General features: G+C 38.3%; 1 protein-coding gene across 1 annotated transcript in view; it reads left to right on the top strand.

The window, feature by feature from the left end:
• The window catches only part of NEK11 (NIMA-related kinase 11), a 100,529-nt gene that overhangs the window by 62,319 nt on the left and 15,130 nt on the right, over positions 1-23,080 (top strand). Inside the window, exons 12-14 of the mRNA XM_009879597.1 lie at positions 6,717-6,841; positions 12,545-12,605; positions 17,517-17,613. Coding sequence (XP_009877899.1) covers positions 6,717-6,841; positions 12,545-12,605; positions 17,517-17,613 — 283 coding nt within the window. The remainder of the gene's footprint in view (positions 1-6,716; positions 6,842-12,544; positions 12,606-17,516; positions 17,614-23,080) is intronic.

Genomic DNA, 23,080 nt, shown 5'->3' on the forward strand with positions numbered 1-23,080 from the left:
GCAGGAAAACGGAGTTTTTATTTGAAAGTATGCTTTGACTGATCAAAAAAGTTTAAAATAACTCAAGGACTATGGTAGTTTTAAATTGATGCCATGAGGTAACTTCGCGGTCATTTTCGGTCATTTTTCCTTTAATTTACAGCTCTTGCTCTGTTCCTGCTGGAAACTGTGCAAATAATAGGGCAACCTTTACAATAATAGGAGCTCTCTGTCCATGAAGGGAATGGCTTCTAAGACTCACAAACTGCTCCCTGTTATTGACTACATCCCTATATTCTTCTTTCTCTTCCTTCACCCATTGATATTAAAAGGCTTTCTGAATATTTGGAAAATTCTTAGTTTTGCTGAACTTTAAACCATCCTTAAAAGGAAGCATGGCATCATCATCTTCATAATCACTGCCTACCAGAGCTCCCATTTCTGTATACATGACAGTTAAAAAATCAGAGGAAAAAATTCCAACTGACCACTCAAAAAATTAGGGGACAAAATGTGATGAAAGTGTTCCATCTTGCTGTTCATTTTTGTTAACAACTCCTTTTAGCAACTCCTTCTCTCCTCTCATGCTTTGCCTCTGTACATACTGATAAAACACCGGGAGATGGAAAGATAGGGGAAAAGTACCGTGTCCGTCAAATAAAACATTTTTATTGGAAATTTCATTTTGGTTAAAATAGTGATTTTTCCTTGGAAAAACATTTTGAATTAACTGCTTCATTTCTAACATCAAGTAATAGAAGATCCCCATAATGCTACTGTGATTTAAATCCTCTTTATCTCTATTTTTCCTAGACATTTCACAATAGGTAAATCATCACTCAGTGAAGCCCACAAGTGAATTAAAGTTTTTTTCCTTTTTAAAATGCTGAAAGTAGAATTATAAAACATTCATATTTAACTTTGGTTATATTTTTGTTTGTCATTTAGAACAACCCATTTTACTTTACATCTATGCTGTACATGGCCATGTCAGAAGGTAATTCCATTCATGACTTCATAGTCTTTTTGTGCTTAGCCAAGACAATTGTACAAGACTTTCATGGGCACAAAAGTCCTGTCACATCCCTTGGTTCATTTTTTAAACAAGGCATTTTCCGAGAGTCTTTTTCAGCCTAGTTTAGAAGGGCTGGACAAAAGCTTCCACTGACTTTCTGAACAATGAAGCTTCAGAGCTTAATAATGCATATCTCATCTATAGCTGACCAAAGGATGGCAGTTCTCTTTGATGGAAACTTTTAAATTTGAAGGTTTTTGTCTTGCACTGGGAAAAATCAACCCAAACCAATCTGAGTGAGTTTAAATTATAATAATGGAGTTATCTTGTTTTTCCTAATCGTATGAGTATTGATCTGAAACGCAGAGAGATGCAAAGTGCATGTTCTCCTTGGCAGTAGAATTTTGCATTCAGGATTATGTAGCTCAGGGAAACAAGTCTCTGTGTTTCAAACCTCTCTCCTAGTGACGGTGCTTCAGCTCTTTCTTTTCTCTCCCTTGAAGGGAGAAATCCCATTCTGTTTTATCCCTCTGTGATAGCTGATGCACTATTCTGAAGAGTGGTGGCCAGCCCTGGTCACCATCTCCTTTTGCTGGTTATTTGCAAGAATGTGAACGTGTTGCAGGGACATACAGAAACAGGTGAGTTTCTGCTTAGTTTGTGAGCATGTATGTTAAATATGTGCACACACACAAATGGTTTGTTTGTGGAGCATCATGTAACCACAGAATCATAAAATAATTTGGGTTGGAAGGGTCGACTGACAGTCTAGTCCAATCCCCTGCTCAAAACAGGTCTGATCAGATCAGGTTGCGGAGGGCTGTGTCTGGTCAAGCCTTGAACACCTGCAAGGACTGAGATCCTACAGCTTCTTTAAGGCCGGTTTCAGTATTTGATCACTCTCATTGTAAAATTCTTTTCCAAATGTCAAACTGGAATTTATGATGTTCCAGCTGATGTTTGTTGCCTCTTGTCGTATCCCTGTCACCTCTGAGAAGAGTCTGGCTCCACCTTCCTTTTATCCTCTGAGAAGAGTCTGGCTCCACCTTCCTTTTATCCTCTGAGCAGATAGTCATAGACAGCAATAAGGTTTCCCCTTTACCTTCCCTTCTTAGGGCTGACCAGACCCTGCTCTCCCAGCCCCTCCTTGCACCCAGGGGCTGCTGTGATCCTCGTTTCGGTAGGGAACTCCTGCTCAGATGGGATCAAACTGCAATTTGCTGATGAGTTTCCACAGGAAAGAAAGGACCATAGGCACCTTTGTGTTATTGATGAGGTCCGGCCAGTGGGCTGCCTTGCAGCCCAGAGCAATGCAGAAGCAAAACTGTGGAGGAACGCTTGTCTCTTGCCTCAGTCCCCAGCGTGGCTGATGTACAAAGCCTTGCAGGGGGGGCAGCGCAAGTGTCTGTGTCCTAGCCCCTCCTCTCAATTTTTCCAGCTCTCTGTGGCAGTGTGTGGTGGCAGAGATGTGGCAGCACTGTTTTTTACTGTCTTGGTTCATGTCACCATAATGTTAAGAATGCATTATATCTCATGACGGTATATGTTTGTCAGAACAGTCGAATGATTTGCTCCTCACTTTGCTGTCTGTGGTACTGTGCAAACGGAGGAGTGTAGCTACATGGAATTATAGCAGTTTTTTCCTTAAGATGGAAAAGTGACAGCTGAGACAATCTGCCTTCTTCCAGAGACGCGATGAAGCCTTGGGATTAAAAAAGTAGATTAGTCGTTACGAGCCAAGTGTGACTTTGTTACTGTGAATGTAGGTGGTGAAAACGAATGTATGTTATACTATTCTGTTTTCTTCTTTCTTCTTCTCCTTTTTTTTTAAATAAAAGGGGCCTTACTTATTGTCTTCTTTATGCACTGGAATGTGAGAGTGCTGCATCAATGCACCAATTATGACTTCAAGGCAAGAGAAAATTAAAGATATTTATCAAAGTATTTTCATCTCTTTGGAGAAAACTGTTGTTGCCAAGTTACCATGCTACCTGAGACAAGCTCTTGGTGGATTTAAGCAAAATATTACAAGTATTGCATTCCTTTGTTTTCTGTATAGCTTGTCTTCCTGGGAAATAACCATGCTTTTATGATTTTTTAGATAACGGGTTTTTACCCTTCCTTCCACTATTAGTGTCATGGTTATATATAGAAAGAAACTGAAAGAGTAATATTATTATTCAGAGCTCATTTTCTTTCAAATATCTAATAGCAAATATCAAGTGTCTCAATGCTATGCCGAAGCCGCCTAGCAATACAAAAGTAATAGCTGAGTTTGTTCTGAATGAAGTGCTTTGTAAGCAAATAAAAGGTACTGTGACTGGCCTCAGTGCAATATGCACAGCTAGTTAAAGCGTAATATATTTTCAGAGATCAGCTGACAGATCAGGGGGCATGAGGGAGCAGAAGTAGCAGTAGAGACTTTCCTTTCTGCTCCATAAGGAGCGTGTAAATAATGCTGTATCAGAGGGACAACGGGCATCTGAGGGACATCTATATTATAATGGTGTTGCAGCCATCAGGCTGTGTGCTTTGCCAGCTGGCATAGTATTAGAAACCTTTGTATTGGATGTTACCGTCACTTTTCTTTTCCAAGGGTCTGCGAGGAAAGCAGAGTCCCTGCCTACCACGTGTAAGCTGCACAGGGTGACTTGGTAGCACACTAGGAACAGGGTGATTTGGACTCGCTGTGCTCAGGCAGGTCAGGAGTGCAGTGTGAGCAAGGGGGTCCAACGGGTGGCAGACGGCGTCAGGACCTTCTTAAATGCAACTCTGTTCCTCTCCCAGCTCGCTCCAGTTACCTGCATTTAGAGTTTACTCAGCCAGCATGGGTACAGCTCGCCACGTTGATTCATGGTATCTGCTACGCTAAGGCCAGTTTACCTGTTCTTGAAATTAGGCTGATCCTGAGTCTCAACTAAATAAGCTGTTCTGTACTCAAATTAATTCTGCATCTGTAGCACATGGATGACTGGGAGCCGGCTCTACTTTGTAGGACTCAAGGAACTGTTGTATGGAACCAGATAGTCTAAATGAATGTGTTGATCTTTTGGAGGTGCATTCTTTAAAGAAAGATGCTTGTCAGAAACCCAGGATATTTTAAAGACTTGTAGTACCTAAATCCCAAGTTCCCATCCACTGTACATGCTGTCTTCTTTAAGAAATGTCACTTGGAATAGTTTCTGAATCAGGGCCAGTAAACATCTGTACCCTGAAACACCTCTAGTGTCTGAACTAGCATTTAAAATTGTGTTACTGAGCTCGGATTAACTGGCCATCTATGAACAGCTGTCAAAACAATTTTACAAATGGTAAAGTGAGCAATTCTGACAAGGCTGTAAAAGCTGGCATGGTAGTGGGATACGTCCAGTGCCAGCCTCTCCATAGGAGGCAACAGCAGTTCTGGCTACTCGCAAGGTATAGAGCTTTACTGTAGCCAGAGCAGACATTTGGAAATTATATTTATGAGTAAAATGATTTTAATACCTTGTTTGGTTGGGAAGGGGAGGATTGTGTTTTTTAATACAACAGTAAACAAATGAAGAATGTGGGAGGAGAAAACAACTCAGAAAACACTAGTGTAGACCAATGTTTGCATTATAACATAATAAATAGGCTGATTCATATGTATTTGAATGCATATATAGACATAGGTAGAATGCAGATGAACCTAACAAAATTATACTAATTACAGGAATGACAACCTGTCTGCAAGAAAGAAAAATTGATGTTCACTCTGTTTGGAAAAGGAGATGTATCTTCATTTAGAAGTGTTCTTTCCATGCTAAAAAGGAATGATACTAAAGGTTATATATTTTTAAGATGAAGTGTTAGGCTTTTCTGACAAATGGCACTTTGGAGAAATCAAACAATTAAACACAATGCTTTCTTTTGTGGGAAAAAGTTTCTGGGTTGGAGAGGTTCTTCTTTTTTTTTCTTCCCCAAACTAAGTTAGATGAAAAATAGAAACAGGAAGGATTGGAAATTGTGGCAGTGGAGCATGGTGCTATTATCAGCTTCCATGAATATCTTAAAACAGAGAAACCTGAATGAAAATGTGTCAGTAATTTGGACATAAATCAAGTTTATAGAAAAAGGAAGTATTTTTTATAATACTTTAGAGACAGTAGACATCATATCTCAACAGGAGAGCTTCAACCACCTAGTGCTGCAGATAAAGACATTTTCCCTTTTTTCCTGAGTTCTCTTTCTTATGCCTTAAAGATTGGAATTATTCCTCCTGCCCAAACTCCAACGTCTTTTAATGGATTTTAATTGTATTCCATTGTTAAAATCATTTTGCATTTATTATCCATGTGAAACAAGTAAAAAAAAAAAAACTATTAAGCATCTTTAATGTTGTATTGTTTGAATTTAATTTATTTCAATGCAGCAATATTTAAGATAAGTCGGTTTGTATTTCTTTAAAGTGATATAATTAATTGGGAAGAATGGTGGAAATCAGCATTAGCTAAAGTTAGGACTATGGTGATTTATGACATCTGAATATTAAGCATTTTTTATCTTCAACTAACATTTCTTGTAATAATACCAAGCAAAGTTGTATACCAAACATTTACTTTTTGAAAACTGGTAGTATAAAAATATTGTTCCTGGGCTTGGATGTAACATATCTTGATAAGTCAGTAAGAGACTGCCTAAAATTGAAGCATGGGGATTAGCTCTCCTGGAATACATCTCTCCATGAATGCTTAGAGCTACTGATGGGATGGCTGGCGAGGTGGGCTCCCTTGTCTTCTGCTGCTGACCCGTGTCTCCTGTGGGCAATGCTTTGCCTTCCAGCTTTCTGTCTAGAAAAGTGGAGATTCTGCTTTTTATTCAGATAGTCACCACAGTCCAGCCTCTGCTTAAAATTCAGCATATGCTTAGGTGCTTCTGCTGCAAAAGGGCAGTTCGCCGAAGCAGGCACAATCAGGCCTCGAGCCATTTCACTAACTCCTTACTTACTTATGGAGTCTGGGATGCGAAAGGATTTCACCCGGAGCAGAGCGGCTGGGTCATCTTTCATGTTGTGATGAATATGGTGAGTTTTAATAACAATTACAGTACTTCATAGGCTCATTGGCTATATTAATATTGTACTCACTGCTATTACTAAACTTGTAATAGTAACAAGTTGAGAGAGCGTGACATCCAAGTATGCGTAGCTTGACTTTACAACGGTTTCTTTTATTTTGTTATGCTTTCATTTCAGGGAAGTTTGGAAAAAGATAAAGATTTTATTTCTTTTGTCTTTTAAACATGTGCCTGGTATATATTATTTTCCATTTTAGCTTAGCAGTTGTACTTGCCATTGGTTAAGTGTCTTAGGGAAAACTAAACTGGGGCATAATTTCAGCCCATGAAAGCTGGATTCAATTCAATGTTGACCCTTCTTTGACTAGATGATCACATACCGTCCTTTCCAGCCTGAATTATTCTATGGTTCAGTGATTTCAGGCCAAAATCAATACAGATCCTTCGAGGTTGTTAATTTAGATGTGATGAGTGTCTGATCTTTTACCAGAGACAACTTTAACATTGCTTATCATGTCATCAAAGATGAACATTTTAATCTGAGAATCTATGCCAATCTATGCCTTGATTTCAATTACAGAATACATTGCTTGTGACATAACATGGGTGGTATAAAATCCATTTTATCTTTTTAACATCATGCATATTGTCTATCTGTATACTTTAAACTCATAATTACCTTTAGAGATCCCTGAAGACCCAGAAATTGCAGAAGAATATTATAATGATGAGTTTGAATCCTGTTCAGAAGGCAGTGAAGTGGAAGAGGATGTGGAAGCATCACAGACAGTCTCTAAGACAAATCATCAGGTATATGTGACCTTTGGGAAAACAGTATACACTTGATGCCCATGGGAAGATTAAGCTCCTTCCAAGGTTTTGTCCTACTGACATTACTGAAATTTTGTTTTGTTAGGAATGTGTGTGTATATCAATATCATGAATTATACATGTATGCGTATGTAATTCTTCTGAGACATTGATGAGATTCTTGCATTCCTTTAAGATTAAGGATAACACTCCCATGAATGCCATAAGGCAGATTGTTGTCAGTAAACTTCCTTGTGACTGTAAAACATTCAGAGTGGGTTTCTCTCACGTGTTAGCTATGGGTAAAATAAGTTAAAGCTGAAGGTGTACTTCAAGCATAAGGTCTAAGTTCCAGCTCTAATTCCCAGGGACATATGGGCACCTCTAGTTGCCACTTTTTCCCGCCTCTATTAGACATATTTTCTAGGACAGTGTGATGAACTGTGAGCCTAAACAACTGCAAGACTTAAGCAGCAAATCTGTAGGCTTTCTCAAGTATCTCGGAAAGTGTCAGTGAAGAGAAAACTTATTATTGGAAGTCTTAAAGTAGCTTTATCAGATGAGGCTGCCACAAGAAAGTCTTAGGGATTGCAGTATGAAGAAGGTTGAAGATTATTGGAAAAGGCACCTAATTTAGATCTGATCAGAATGAGCTGAGATGAATCTTGTCTACAGTGATCAAGTCTCAGTGAAATCAATAAACTTAAATGCCCAAGTCAGTTCTGCAAATGGATCTTTCTGAGGTATTCAGGAACAATTCTTTTCTCCCCTGGGCCATCAGCTTAAAGCATTGCATACAGTGCCTCTGAAGGGTACTGTCTGATTCTGCTTAGTACCATATATGTTATTCTGGGTTCATGTGCAAATTTTGCAGAACAGAATGTGATGTCTTTTGCATTTTAGGGAACCAACCACATATGCTAATACTTTTCACTAAATTATAAGTAACTTGTACTGATTTTTGAAAATTTTGTACTAATAGCTTCTTTAAGATGTGGTTTTTAAGGCAAAAATAAAACATTTGTCTGAGAAATCAGAACTCTACTTCTACCATGGTAGTGAGGAGTCCTGAAATTCTCTCACCAGTTAAACTTGAAGTTTACTCAGAAAGACCTTCATTCAAACTAGAAATGTTACCCGAGCTTTCAAACGAAACACACAGGATGTTTTAAAATTCAGGCTCAGTTGATACAGTGCTAGTCTAAAGAAATTATTAGCCAATTGTCGATCAGTGTAATATCTAAGACAACGCTTTTTTCAGTTTGCTGGTCTGTGTTTACCCACAACACATACACATGCAAACAATCTGTTGCCCAGAAAGTCCACCACAAGATAGTCTTGGAAATAAATTATTGCTCACTTTTATCAGACTCTGAGATATTTTTTTTTTCTTTTTAGAATGCCTGTTAAAATTTTCATTCAACTTTCATTGATGGTATCATTAAGTGTCAATCAATAGTGTTTTTGAACAGGCAGACTGCTGCTTAGAATTAACGAAGGGCAGAAGATAAAAATAGATTTCTCAATAATGCAGAATAAATCAGGTGTTGGCAGTCATATCTGAGCAGTGACATTCCCTCATTTTGCAGTGACTCAGAATTCAGTGAAGACAAGAACCATCACCGTGGGCTGAAAGAGCTGTCCCACTGGCACCTCTTGTATGAATCCAGCCCCTGATGGTTCTGAGGCTTCTATCTACCAGCAGTCTGTGTGCACACAGAGAATTAACCCTCTGCGAACTGGCATGCACAGACTGACTGGGAAGCACCCCCTGTGACCTTTTGCCTTTTAGGATGTCCTTTATCAAAGAAACTGATTGTCTGTCTGTGTTTTTTCTCACGTTGGCCCTAGCACCTTAGATAAAGCAGAAGTGTGTTTCTGGGTATTGACATAATCACCTTGTCTTTTTCTTGGCTAGTGAGCATAATTTTCAGTTTTCCCTTTGTCAAGTAAAAAAGTCAGCAGTAAATCTGAGGTCAAAGCAGACTGAACTTAGCTGTGCAGTCTGGACAGCTACATCTGAAGTAACTGAATGGAAAATTTGTACAGTAAGAAGTAAGCAAGCATCTAATGTAGGTTAGATGAAATATGCTGAGAGGTCATTGTCTCCCTGGTGATTATAAAGGGATCTACAGTTATTAGCATGCATGGGCCATATTCATTCTGGATGTCAAGTTACATGAGATGAATCCCACTCAAAGGTAGGTGGGATCATGCTCAGTATTAATAATAAGCTTCAAAAACTACCAGAATATGTTTGATCTTGCTAGTATATAGCAGGGGTTTGCTTCTGCAGTCATTTACTTAATACCAAAACTCCTACTCCTATTTCTATGATGAGATTCATAGTCTTAAACCCTTTCTTCAAAAATACCTTCATAAATTAAGCTTTTGGAGGTGTGTGCTAATAAAGAAGTCATTCCACTGCAATACAGGATAAGGACTTGTAAAATATTTACCTTCCTAATTTGTGCAAATTTTTCAATTTTCTAATGCCAAGATTGCTTTACTAGTTACTTCTGTGCAGAGAGTGCAGAAATGCTGCATCTGGCTGTGCTCCCTAGTGACCCCATTACTTCAAACAATGATTAAAAAACTTTCTGATGTTCGTGCAGTAGCGTGGGGTCAAAAAGTCATGTAATGGAACAGCACATTAGGGTGCATGATGTAGAAAGACATCTGAACTATTTACTGAAGCTATATTAGGCTCCCACAGATGTCAAGACAGACTGAGAAGTAGTGCCCTTACGTGGGATGCAACACCTCTTCAGTCAAGAAGGTAGAGTTAGGAACTGAAATGGTATAATTTTAAAGGTTTAGGATGGGAGCTGAGACAACTGTTAATGCCATGTTGATATCTTTCAATACAGCCTATGTGTTTTCAGCGACATTGTCCAGTTGCAGATGTGGGGTTACCCCCAATTTCAGACCCTAAGCACATCTGGACCTCTCATCTTTGTTGTAGCATTGGAGTTTAGTGTCTGTGGTTTCTCTCTTTTGGAGCAGAAATGCAGATTGCCAGATTTCAAGCAGCAGTTTGCCAATTATTTTTCCAGACTTTTAGCTCTTCAAGCCAATGGCTCTTTTCTACATGTTTTTTTCTAGGAACACTGGTTTCTAGTTAGGGGGAAAACATGAAAGAGAATGAGAAAGTGTTTCTAAAAAAAATTTAAAAATATGAAGTTTAGGAGAGGTTTTACCTTGAAAAGTTAGTGCACAGAGAAGCCTTCATTTGCTTTGATTTACCTGAGATGCTAATAGATGCTTTCTACTGCAGTTTATCACCTTGTTCTTTGTGTTGTTTTTTTTTTTTTTTTTTTTTTTTAGTGACACTAATAGCAAATTCACTATCTTCATTCTGACAAAGTCTACTAATGTGGCTGATGTGATCAGCTGGCATAAGTTATCATAGCTCCAGGAGCTGTGGGTGGTCTGTGTGCTCTCACCCAAAAAATGTTCCACTGGATTCTTAACATGCACCTTTGCTGTTAGAAAGGGTTTCGTTGGTTCTGAATTTGAAATGTGCAAGCATTCATCCACGCTGGCTCTTACGTGTAAGCGTGTCTCTCTTCTGTGAATCTGTCAGAGTCCCTTGCTTTGCTTTCTCTGCAAAAAAGAGAAACATTAAAGAAATATATTAAATAGATAAACATGCTAAATAAAACAGCTAAAATCCTCTTGGATTGCTAAACCCAGGCGGACAAAAGGCATAGGAAGTTTCTACCTCAGTGTAAACGGATTAACTATTTATTCAACTATTTACAGCTGTGTGAAACCACATTCTGTTCCTCACTGAAATTTTCTTTCAAGATAGCCAAGTTCAGCCAGCTAGTTTCCCTGAAAACCAGTGGTGATGGAAGTGGTGAACGTGTATCTTTTGTGTTACGGTGTAATGAGAAAAAATCAGCTTTGTTGCGATATTTGGAGTAAATACGATGTCCTGTTGTGAGAAGTCAGAGGTTTGGGAATTACAGTCTTTACCCCATTGAAAATGAAAACCAGGTTTTATTAAAGGAATTGTACTAGTATTATATGTGGCCATTTACCATGTTTCTGTCTGTCTGTCTATAGATGTGCAGTTAACTGTTAGCGATAATGAAAATAAAATTAATTACAAATTTATATTAGCAGAAAACTATTATAAAATTTGAGTTTTGAATGAAAAATATTTAATAACTTTTTAATGAAATCCTAAAGGTTCTTTTTTTTTTCTTTTACAAATACAGAGGAATTATGTCTGTAATATTAAGTCTGTCTTAATTCAATATTCAGTATATATTTTATATATAAATGTAATACATTCTGCAGCATTTCCCGAGCACTTTACTGCTAACTGGCAAAAGCCCCAGTTAAGCAGGTTCAGATTAACTTGATCATCTGAGGTAACTCAGGCACTTTGGATGGGCTGCAGAACTGGAAACCCTGGTGCTGACTTTTTCCAGCCAGGACCTCCACAGGCTGCTCCAAAAGGGCAAAGAGTCTCCGTCAGACCTACAAGCCTTTGGGTTATCTGTTGAAATGGCCAACCAAGAAGCTGATTCCCATCTTGCAGACCTCAGCTAAAAATAGCAGAACCTGTTTCAACTATAAGCCCATGAGACAACTTAGGGTGATAAGAAGTTAGATCATGCTCATCCATAACAGCTCTCACTTGCATCAAAAGGTAACCAGCTAATAGTCATTGCCAACAATTATTGTTATCCTGTTAAGGTGTACTGGCACTTCCTTAGTTTGAGAAACTTAGAATGAGCATTTTTGAGTAAGATCACAAAGAAATATAAAGCAGATTGTCTGTTGTAGAAGCAGAGGTCTATTATTTATTTTTATTCCAGTGTATTATATTTTAAAACCATATTTATGGTCCTCAATATTTTTTAAAATACAGATTTTTGGCAGATTTTTCAGCAAGGTCAAGATTTTGACTTTCAGTTTTAAATAGTCAAGAAATGCCATGTTGTCAAATGTGATATGGCAGCAGCCTCTAGAAACTCAAGAGTCCAAGTTTCTCTTGGACTTTAATAAAATTGCAATCTACTTCCTGGAGCACAATCATTGCTTAATGGCCGGATCTATAAATTTCATCTGTGTATACAAATAGCATTTCACACGAAAGATATCATGGCAAAACTGTTAATCATCTGTCTGGTAACAGAGTACTTGAAATAGAAAACTGCTAAAATCTCTTCTTAATAATTTTTTTTTTCAATTAGTCATTACTAGTTATGTAAGTAGATACACTTACATGAAATATAAGCATTAATTTGCAGTGGGCAGCTATGATAAACATAAGAAATTTTGGCATAGTTAAAAAGTACATACTTGCCGTTTTCAATGTAATATGTTTTAGATATTCCAGGACTAAAAGATGATAAAATGCTAGTGTATTTTCAGGGATTGCACACCACCCTCCACAGTAAACATGTCTTCTTTAAACTCCATGCACAGCTGTTCTACACGCTTGTGTTCTGCAAGGAATCTGACATAAATAATTGTTTGTATATAACATCATTCCCAAGCCTGGTGTTTTAGGAGAAGAAAATACAGAAAAAGTCCTGAGCAATGTCGACTCTTTGTAGTCTAGTGTTGATATTCATGGGTATAAGTAATATCCTTTATGTTTGTGGGATCGTACCTCTGGTACATAGTGTTTACAGTTAAGTTTGTGCTCACACTAATGATATTCCTTATTTCATTTATCCACAGGACAGTGATATTGAGGCAATGGTCAAGTATTTGGAGAGTGTCCTGAATAATAGCTCACTGGGTAAGATGATATCTCTTCTTTAAATGTAATAGTGGAAGTTATTAGCAGTCTGTATTCATCACAGTCCAATTATTTCCATTTTGAAACAAAACAACTCAAAAAATGTGATCTTGAAAATTGCTTCCTTAGCCTACTGCAGAAAAGTATAAATAAGCCAAACAAAAGGGCATACACAGTTAAGTGCTTTTGTTGAAAATAATAGATAAATCATGATGGTCAGAACTGGGGAATGTTATAACAAAGGCTTTTAAAAACTTGGCTTCTGCCATCTTTTCTCCAGAGGAAAATGTTTAAGGGTATGTAGGTTGTTTTATAGTTTCTAGTACTTGTAACCATAAGAGAAAATTGATTAAAATATTTAAAAATTTCTTCTGAATTATGATACAGGTTTGGATAATATTTATTTTATTTTATTTTACAGCATCTCATTACAGGTGCAGAAAAATCACTGAGAATTTAAGTTTGCAATTTAATCCTAAAATCTCCTGCAAGTTCTCTCTATAAATTTAGAGTTTGAAAGCCTGGTTTCTTGTGTTCTACTTAAAAGCTAAATAGAAAACTTAAATGAAAGAAGGCTATTTACTGAGGCTGGTGTAGTCACTGCCCTTTGAAGACCACCAGGTTGAACTGTGCCAGTAGCAGCCTGAGTGCGGTTTGCATGAAAGCCCAGCTGAGATCCTGAAGGCTCCCACAGGAACCACGGTCTTGCTTAGCTGCCAAATTTACCCTCGTTCAGTTGGGATAAACCTGACTTAGTATTATCTTGTGGCTCTGACATGATAATGTAGGGGAAACCTGGGAAAACTGAATCATATCTGGTCACCTTCTGGGTCCCACATCAGGGAGATCCTTAGGACTGAAGGAAGGAACATTCACGCCCAATCTGTATTCACACTAATGGAGATCCCACGTTCTTCAAATTCTGCACTCATTTATGCATTTGCAGCATCATTGTCTTCAGTGGGTTTGCAGAAGTGGCAATAGGGACACAATTTAGCGCTATGCTTCAATATTTTGTCATTTTAATGAAAAAGGGGAATTGCCTTGAGGGCTTCTGAGAATAACCCGGAGTATAAGCCAAAAACTAGTGTGGTATTAGTGCTACTTTTAAAAAAATCTTAGTAATAAAGAGACTCTTGTCTTCCTCTTTTTCTTTCAGTATTAAGAACAAGAAGATGCCTTTAAAAATTATAATATTAAAGAATTAAATTGTGCTTTAACCATTAAAAAATCTCTAACAAGTCTGTGCTAAACTTAAAGCCTTTCTCCAAGCTGAGTTTGTAATTACGTTTGCATGTTCTGTTCCAAACAAATATATGTGATAATAATAAGAGAGAAATCTGCTAGGGTCCCTTTTATCTTTGTATGCTCAGGGTCACTGCAGAAGTTTAAATGTTTACTATTTTAAGTTCTTCTAATGTCAAGCTATAAAGCTGCAGGTCGGACCTTTTTTATGTGTTTGCTAACATTCATTTATACCTTACTTTTTCTTCACTGGGCTGCAAATTCACGTTACATCAAAATTTTCTGTATATCGTGCATTTTACATAGATTAGATACTTGTTCTCTTTTTTCACCCTAAAGCTAGCTATGTCCACTTCCAGGTCTGAATTTCTTTAACTGATCACTAGCATATTGGTTATAGCCATGGGATTCCCAGTGCCAGCCTGTGCCCCACACCTCTTGTTATCGCAAGTCCGTAATCCTTTACACCTCATCCTTTGTCCCCACTTTTCAAGGCATCAGCTGTTGTACCAGGCCTGTATTTCTCTACATTAATTGAATTAAGTTAGTTAATTAGAATTAAGTTCATAGACAGAAGTCTATCATTCAGTGGAGATACAGCTTCACAACACATAATGGCTTACCAAGAGATGCAGTAGATGTCTGTCACCAATGATTCGGTTGTTAGCAGAAATGTTGGTAGGAATGCCTTTGGGCCATAATGTATGAAAAGTCTCACCAGATAATCATAATCACCCATTTTAAATGTAAGTACCTGTGAATAAATGTCAGCCAGAGGATTTCTTTCATCTTCCCCTCAACAAGTAGGAAGAATGCGGTGAGAACCTCAAACTGGTACTCCATGACCTGAGATGACAAAGATCTTTTGCCCTATGTTGTTCTCTGTGGTACTGGGCTAGACACTGGGAGGGTATTCGTCTTTGAAATACATTTAGAAAGGCACAATACCTGGTTTTGAAAAGTCAGTGCTTTTGTTGATTCATTTGATTTGGTTTAATGAACCAAGAATGATATATTGCATAAAAAATGCAAATAGTTATCTGGCCTATTTTTGAAGAAGCATAGTTCCTTGTTCTGTGTTGATGTATGGGTAGGCAGGCTGCTCAAAGCTGGCTGCAAAACATATTATTAAACAAGTAACCGCTTCTAAGAAAATAGCTCTGATATAGAAGTTGGTTTGGGTTATAAATCACCCCAGGAAAAATTTTTGAGGCCTGTAGCAACCACGTGAAAAGCTCTCAGCAGTTTTCACTGAGAACTCATTTTTTTATGACTAACCACACCTTTGCAGCATCCTACAATCTGTAGTCCTTGCAACTGTCTCATAGTACCCAGAAAATCATATTAAATGGAGAGGAAGATAGATACTAGTTTGCGTGTAGAGAATAAGTTTTGCTTGGCCAACTGCCAATGTGGAGAGTAGACAAAGTACAAATTATTTAGCCTGGAATCCCAGAAAAAAAAAAAAAGAAGGATGTCTTTAATAATGAAATGTCAGAGCAGAAGGGGATATTGTAGCAATAAATAGATTGAACCCACTAAGCAGAAAGAGTATGCTGAGCTCTTGCTACAGTGATGTATGCTCTAATAGTAGTAATACCAGAATTCAGCAGAGGCCTGTGGTTAAATGTACTCTTCTTTGAGAGAATGCAAAGATTATATTTTCCTTAGACCATAGGTGCTCAGGGCATCAGTTTTTTATTGCTTTCAAAGCCCCAAAGCCCCACATCTGGACCTTAATTCTATGCCAACTCCAAGAGGAGCATGCCACCCAGTAAGTCATAAGCATTGCTTTCCACAGCACTTGGGGTTTCCTCAGGGCCACCCTGAGGACAGCTGAATTTTCCAATGCTGCTAAAGCAATCGAATGCTTGCAGATCCCATGTAAAAATGTATGGATATGCGTGTGTAGTATTACAGTAAATGATCAGGAACTGTTTTTTCCATCAATGGGTGAAGTTATTGGTTGCTAGTAAGAACAGTGCTTGTCATTTTTCATATTTAAACTACATTAACTATATTGCAGTTGTAATACGTAGACACCAGACAACTGTTAGCCATTAGGCGTAAAGAGAAGTTAGGAAAATGTTTTTAAAAGTCAAATCTTTTGTCCGTAGCCAGATAACAGAGTCAGGAATCCATTTCTTCTGTGGTCTCTCTCCGTGCCTGCTTCATATCTTCTGAATCCAGCAAAGCTCTGAATCCAGCAGACACTGTGAGTGATTCAGTAGGATCCCACATGACAGAAACTTTTAATCTCAGTATTCAACCTTATGTGATCACAATCTAGAATCATGTAAGACATAGGAGCTTAACTCCTGGGAAAGCCATGATTATGCTTTCCAGGGAAGCATTCAGTACTCTCTGGGGGTGTCTATACTGCTCATAGCAGGAAGGTAGCTGCAAGCTCCCTATGGCTGCATGTGATCACTGTTAACGCAATCCAAACTAAACCTCAACTGAGTTCAAGATAAAAATGCCTGCTAGGAAGGGAGACTGTGTTCATTTAGACAGGGCATTGTGTTAATGTGTTTGTGTGGCTTTTGGTTTGTTCATATCCTATGCAGAGCACTCCTGTGTCTGTTCAGAACTTGGGCGCTGTTTTCCACAGCCTGCACATTTGCACAGGATATAATTCCACCGTGATTCATGTTCTTCTTTTTTGGGAAGTGAAATCCTAATGCCAAATATTTTGCAAGAAGAAACCAAAATAGCTGCTTTGTTTAGCATAGCAAATTGAAAGCTGAAGTAGGATCTATTTTTCCAATTATAAATAAATGAAAGGATTATGCAAAACAGAAGGGAAGAACTGACTAAGCCAAAGAAAAGGACTGGCACAGTAGAAAAATGAGCATGAACTGGCTAATAAAGAAGTTTCATTGGGAAATTAGAGGCAAGATTTTAGCCACCAGCTCACAGAGAGGCTCCAGAATTGTCTTCCAATTGGAGCAGTAATTGGCAATAATTGGCAATAAATAAATCAGAGAATCATAGAATGGTTTGGGTTGGAAGGCACATTAAAGATCATCTAGTTCCAACCCCCCTGCCATGGGCAGGGACACCTTCCACTAGACCAGGTTGGTCAAAGCCCCATCCAACCTGGCCTTGAACCCCTCCAGGGATGAGGAGTATATGCTTATGTATATTTCTCACATATATGTATGTAGGTATTTACATATAAAGGTATGAATACAGAAAAAGAATGAAGGGGAAGATGATGTAATAAGTTAAAAACTTTCAGTTTACAGTAACAATCAAGCTAATGGAGAGACTTGCCTGTTAGGAAGAAGGTTCTTGCTCTTATTTATATAAGAGCAAGAGCAATGGAGGAAAATACATATTGTCTAAGCAAATTTCATTTTGTTGAATATTTATCTGTCCCAGCACTTCCTCAAGTGACTGTTCTTTCTGTTGTAATTTCATTCCCTGTACTCTACACAGACAGAAAATTGTTGTTACAATTCTGGTGCCTTTAAACTGTGAATCTACTTGTGCCTCAGAAAGGAGTTGCCCTTAATGTGCATCTAATAATCTAATTCATCTTTAATTAATGTGGCACTACCTTGTGAGAAACAAGGTCTTCCTCTTTCTGACTGCCCTTGACTCTGCAGTAGAGCTCAGGGGATGAAGGTGAGTAAGGTTATGTGTCTGTGCATTGATTTATAGGCTCGGGGACTGTCACCAGAGTGTCTCCAGGGGCACCCCAGGGATTCAGAGCTCTCAACAGCATTATGGCAGAGACCAAACTGAAACGCATGAGGGAGTAAGTAGCATATTTATATGTTACCGACATACAGATGAATAGGATGGATTTGGAAAACTGCAGAACACAGCAAAGAAAACCATGTGTTGTTTCCCCACCCCAAAAAATCCCTTCAGCAAAAAGAAGTGGATCGTAAGGTATTCTTTACAGACTGGCTTCGTCTTTGCCTCCAGAGGATGAAGTTTGACTGTCACTTCTGATTGTTTTCTCATAATCTGCACAATCACTGTCATCCTTCCAGCATCTAGTTTGCCTTCACTGCTATCTGTGTTGTTCTGAACTTCACTTTCTTTATTAGCTCAGCACACGCACATAATCACCTGCAGACATCCATGTTCCCACAATGTTTGCTTCCTCACCCGCACTTCATTCTTGCCTGGAATGAAAGACTAATGGTTTTGTTTCCCATGATGATAGGATAATTTAAACCAAATATGATTGCTGCTGTTGGCTGGGATTTTCAAATAAGACAGAGGAATTTACATGTGCAGCTCCCTTTGCAACTCGTTGTCTAATTGCTTTCAGCATCATTGAAACCCCAGCTTTATTAATCAAGATTTCAATGTCTTAATAAAAGAAAGATCTGTTCTTCCTTTCTAGAATGTACTGGTTAACGCATCTTGAACTTTTATCTTGATTCAGTAATTTCTGGCCTTCCAAGATTTATTGTACCCTAATGTAGGTACTGATGTGATAATCACAATGCTATGTATTATTTCTGAACTCAAATTTTCATTGCAGTGTTGCAACATTCCACCAATCCCAGATTGTAAACTCTAAAAAAGGTCAGTTTTCTCTTATGTGGGTGGACAGTGCCAACAATATGGTGGATGTTACCAGAATACAACTAAGTTCAAACTGTTAATACTAGTAGTTTAATGAATCCCCTAAAGAAAATGAATGCAACCACAACAGCATTGATGCCAATCACTCTTTAAAATAGATTACAGGGACAAATGCACCGTGTATTCAAGGGAAATACCAATCAGATTTACTCCAGACAGAAGTTGTTCAGTTTTATGGTATTTCAAGATGCAGCAGCTCCTAGGGTTTCACTTAATGGCACAGCCTTTATTGTGCAACCAGTCAGCAGGTCTCACAGCCTGCCACTCTGATTGCTTTCCATTCCCTTTTCATGGAAAGTCCTTATAAAAATAAAAAAATATGCATCATGTTGTCCCAACTAGTTGGAAGGTGAGGTTGTTTAGTCAAAATGCTCACTAGTTTTACAGCCTTCACCTTGTGTTCTTGTGGTTACAGGATAAACCTTAACTATTTGAACTTCACGGTCATTGCCTTTAGGGCTGAGGTGCAATTAAATCACGTGCTTCTTTCAAATTCTGTTTTTCCAGTGCTGTTTCATGGTTTTCAGTTTGTTGGTTCTGATAGGATAAGCACATAGTGGTGGTTAAATGCTGAAAAATTTGGAATATGATCCTTTGGAAATGTCACATTTCAGAATAGTTTATAAACTAGCCTTATGCTAATGAAAAGCCTGATTAACTGCAGTAATTCACATTTAATGCATTAGACTTCCTGGTTTTGGAACACTTTCCTAGTCATTTCATTCCTGAATGAGAACAGTCAGCTGGGTATGTAGGCCAAAAGACCCACCTAATCTGCATCTTGAGAACTTCCAGCAGACCATACCTATGAATGATCTTCAGGTTACATTGATTAAGAGAACAAATTCAGGGGGAGATACCTTGTGGGTTTGTTTGGGGTTTTTTGGGTAAATAAAAGTACATATCTCCTTTTGTGCACTGTAATAGCTGCTTTAAAGAAGTCTATCAAAATATTTCCTCAAACATATTATGACCTTGTCATTTTCTGTATATGTAAAGGTGAGTGAATATGTTAATTCCTTGGAAGTTAGAGTGTTAAAAAACAAGTGAGTGAACACCATACCTAGCTGGTACACAAGGAGATCCCTGCAAAGTCTTACACATGGCCAGTTTGCACACAGATCACAGTGGGGGTATTTTCAGTGGCGAGAAGGAAGTACATCTGGCTGCAGAATGATGCATGAGGCCTGTGCTGCTTAGGCACGGCAACTATAATTTAGACTTGTGCTATTCAGTTTTACTCAGGAAGCCACAGACTTATGGTGGGGTCTTCCAGTTGACATCTTCTAATGAAAGAGAGAATGTGGGTTTTTTTTCTCTTAAAGAAACTGAGTAGCCGGAGTTCTTATGAGGAAAGAGAAAAGAAGAGACAATGTGGAAGTGCAGTGGAATCTGTCTAGGTGGCGAGTCACTATAGAAACAGAAGGATGAAGGTTTGAGATCGGTGCTGTTTTTAGATGCTAACAGCAACAGATTCTGATGAGGGGGACTCTTTTATGTCACAAATTGTTCAGAAAGTAAGCATTGTGCCTACACATTACAAGTAACATTAATGAAAGAAACTGGTTGTTTCTGAAAAAATGGTAGATTCACATAAAACAACATGGAGTCTAACAGCAAAAGGGCCTTTTAGACATTTTTAATTGACACATGTGAATAACATGGGCTTGCAAATAACTGCAGCAGGACAGTTACTTGACAAGATGTGATGTGCTTATTGCTTGAGTCATTGCAGTGCACTGCACTGAATGTGTTCTTTGATGTTAGAGAGACTTGCTGTTTATTGAGGTGCCAATTTAGGTACCCTCTACTGTATTCTTGTGCAGAACTTTATACCTATACCTTTCATGTGAAAGGGAAGTTGTGCTAAAAATCCTTCCAGGACTGTAGAAGGAAGCCATGGATGTTCTTGAATATGGTAGGCAGGAGGCATTTGTCTCCTCCTATTTTAAATAAAAAAAAAAAAAGGCTCAGGGCTTAATCTACAGATAGCCTGATAGTGTTTATGATTCAGTCACTAGCTTCCTTCACTACAGTCCTTGAATATTTTCTCTGACATCTTCTTTCCAATTCCGATTGCACGCTGTTCCAGTCTTTTGAATTGCTGTCCTCTCAGTAAAAGTCATGATAAAATCTCCTACTCCAGTGACAACAATTTCTAGTTTGTTATACTTGGTATCAGTATTCATTACAAAGCCTATAGCAGCAGAGATTTAACTTTACCTTTCAAGTGGGATTCATTCTCTCTGCAAAAGCTTCTGCTTCAGTGTTAAGCATTTCAATATTGGGGTCTTCTAACTCCCTCAAAGATTATCTGAGCTTTTTCTTGTTATGCTCCTTCCCAGTCTTGCATATTGGGATTTTGGGCTGAGGAATCATGTTAGATGCAGGAAAAAGGAGGAGCCATTTCTTGCTGTCTTCTGTCATGGCCACAATCTCATTCTCATGGTGGTTCCCATCCATGGTACTGGGTAACTTGGTGCATGCCTTAGTCCGAGAAGCTCTACTCTCACATGCTGTCCAGAGCTAAATTATATTCACTAGAAAGATCCATGAGGAAAAACTAATGTCCGTTCCACCAATGCTCCCCTATAGAGACTTTCCAACTATGCGTCTGAGAAGAGAACCACGCTGTTCTTCAGAAACAACTCCTTAAGCCAAAGCTTTTTTTTTCACCATCGGATTAAATGGTTATACCACCTTTTCCTTTTTTCCCCTCTGAGGTCCATACAGCTTGTCACAGTCTTCTTTACGAGATGTCAGAAGCTTTGGGAGTATGCATTGCCTGAAAGACTGGCTTTGTCCCTAAGGAAAAGCTTTAGAAGAGTCATTGTAGCAAACATTAGCTTGTTATCTGCCAACTTCTGAAAAACTTGGTAGACAAACCCAAGGCTTTCTTCAGACTTGGACTAACAGCACTGGTAGCTTGCAAGATGCTAAAGAGATCAAAATCTGCATTAAAAGAGGCAGACCCAACTTGTTTAGATCTCTAGCTGAAAAAGTTTTTCTGCTTCTTTTCAGCTTATTCTATTTTATTGTGAGGCCCTTCTTTCCAAGTTTTTGACCACCTCAGCTACAATTTGACCACAATGAAGGGCCTGGAAGAAGCACAGAAACCTGTGGAAAGTCTTAGGATGCATGCTTGGCATCTCAAGTCTGTGCAGGGTTTCATGGTCTAAAATGGAACAGCAAAGGTGAGAAGTAAGAGAAGTGTGTGCAGCAATCTGTAGAAAAGAACAAGCCTTATTAGGGGTTTTGGTGCAGTTGGCTATATTCACAATTGTACCTCCCTATATCATTTAGTATTCGTATCCCAGGTGTCCAGTGAGTTGAGGCTTCCCCTTCAAGTCTTTTCTTCAGTACTGTAGTCAGAATTGGTTTCTTGACTTTGTAAAATCAGGATTCATGTTTTACAGAGTAAGGCTAGTTTTTGAATAATGGAATAGCTACGGAACAGAATGTATATCTTCTTCTCTCTTTCCTGAAAATATAAAGAGAAATAAAAATGCAGGAAATTAAGAAAAAAAACTTACTACAGTGTTTTGTGCTTCTTTGTGGAGGTATACATGAATATATAGAATGAGTCATTTTAATAGCCATGAACTTTATTATGCAGCTTAGAATTCAATAAAATGTATGTCAGTAAAAGGAAAAGGCTTTTATGCCCCAGATTTTAAGTAAGTTAAAATCCTTTAGCACAGCAGTAAGCACCTCTTAGTCAGTCCCTGAAGTCTCACACACAGCAGCATACCATGATCAGGCAAAAGACTTCATCATCACCTGCTGAGTGTAAGTAGAGCCATCTTTCAGAAGTCATGGAGAAAAGGCATTTGGTGATATTTTTATTCTGTTCCTGTGGCTGCTCATAACGCCATTGGTTTAGACTCATGAGCAGTATGCATATATGCTTCTTCTGCTTGTGACATTGGCATCAAATGTATTGTTTATCTTAAAAAGTCAGAAAGAATGGTCATACTAAAGTCACTGAATGGGAATGGGATATTCTTTAAGATAAGTAGTCCTAAAAATGCCTGAAGTATACAACACTTTTTGTACATTTATTTCTGCACATTTTTTAACTGCTGCGGTGAAGAAACCGATTATCTGATTTAGTGTTTTATTAGATGCTAGGTGGACCTTCCTAAGGGCCAGCTGAGTCTCCTGAAACTGGTCTTGCTATTGACATGATTGAGGGCAGCTTTAGGTGAAGACAAAAGTAACAAATATAGAAATGCTAATCAGGGTTTTTGACTTCAATAAAAAAATTATCAGTGACCTTCTAATTGCCATTGACTGTCATGTTGAAGGTGTCATGAAGTAAACATGCATGAGGAATAAGGCGTCTTCTCACAGACAAAAGACATATTTGGTAAGGAATTTTATTGACACTGTCTGAGCTATGGCTGTTTTTTGCAGGTGAATAGAGGGCATTATTCTTGAGAGTATTGATCCTGGAATGTTTTTGAGCAGGAAATTTCCTCTTAACACACGCCACAGTTGTTCTGTTCAACACTCATTTTCTGTTAATAATTTCTCTCTTGTGATCCCAAGATATCTTACAGCATAAATGTAGCTTTTTGCTTGTCATGGGCTAAGCCAAAATATTACTTATATATCCATCT

This window comes from Charadrius vociferus, unplaced genomic scaffold (genome assembly GCF_000708025.1).
Source record: "Charadrius vociferus isolate BGI_N301 unplaced genomic scaffold, ASM70802v2 scaffold722, whole genome shotgun sequence".
Taxonomy (NCBI): domain Eukaryota; kingdom Metazoa; phylum Chordata; class Aves; order Charadriiformes; family Charadriidae; genus Charadrius; species Charadrius vociferus.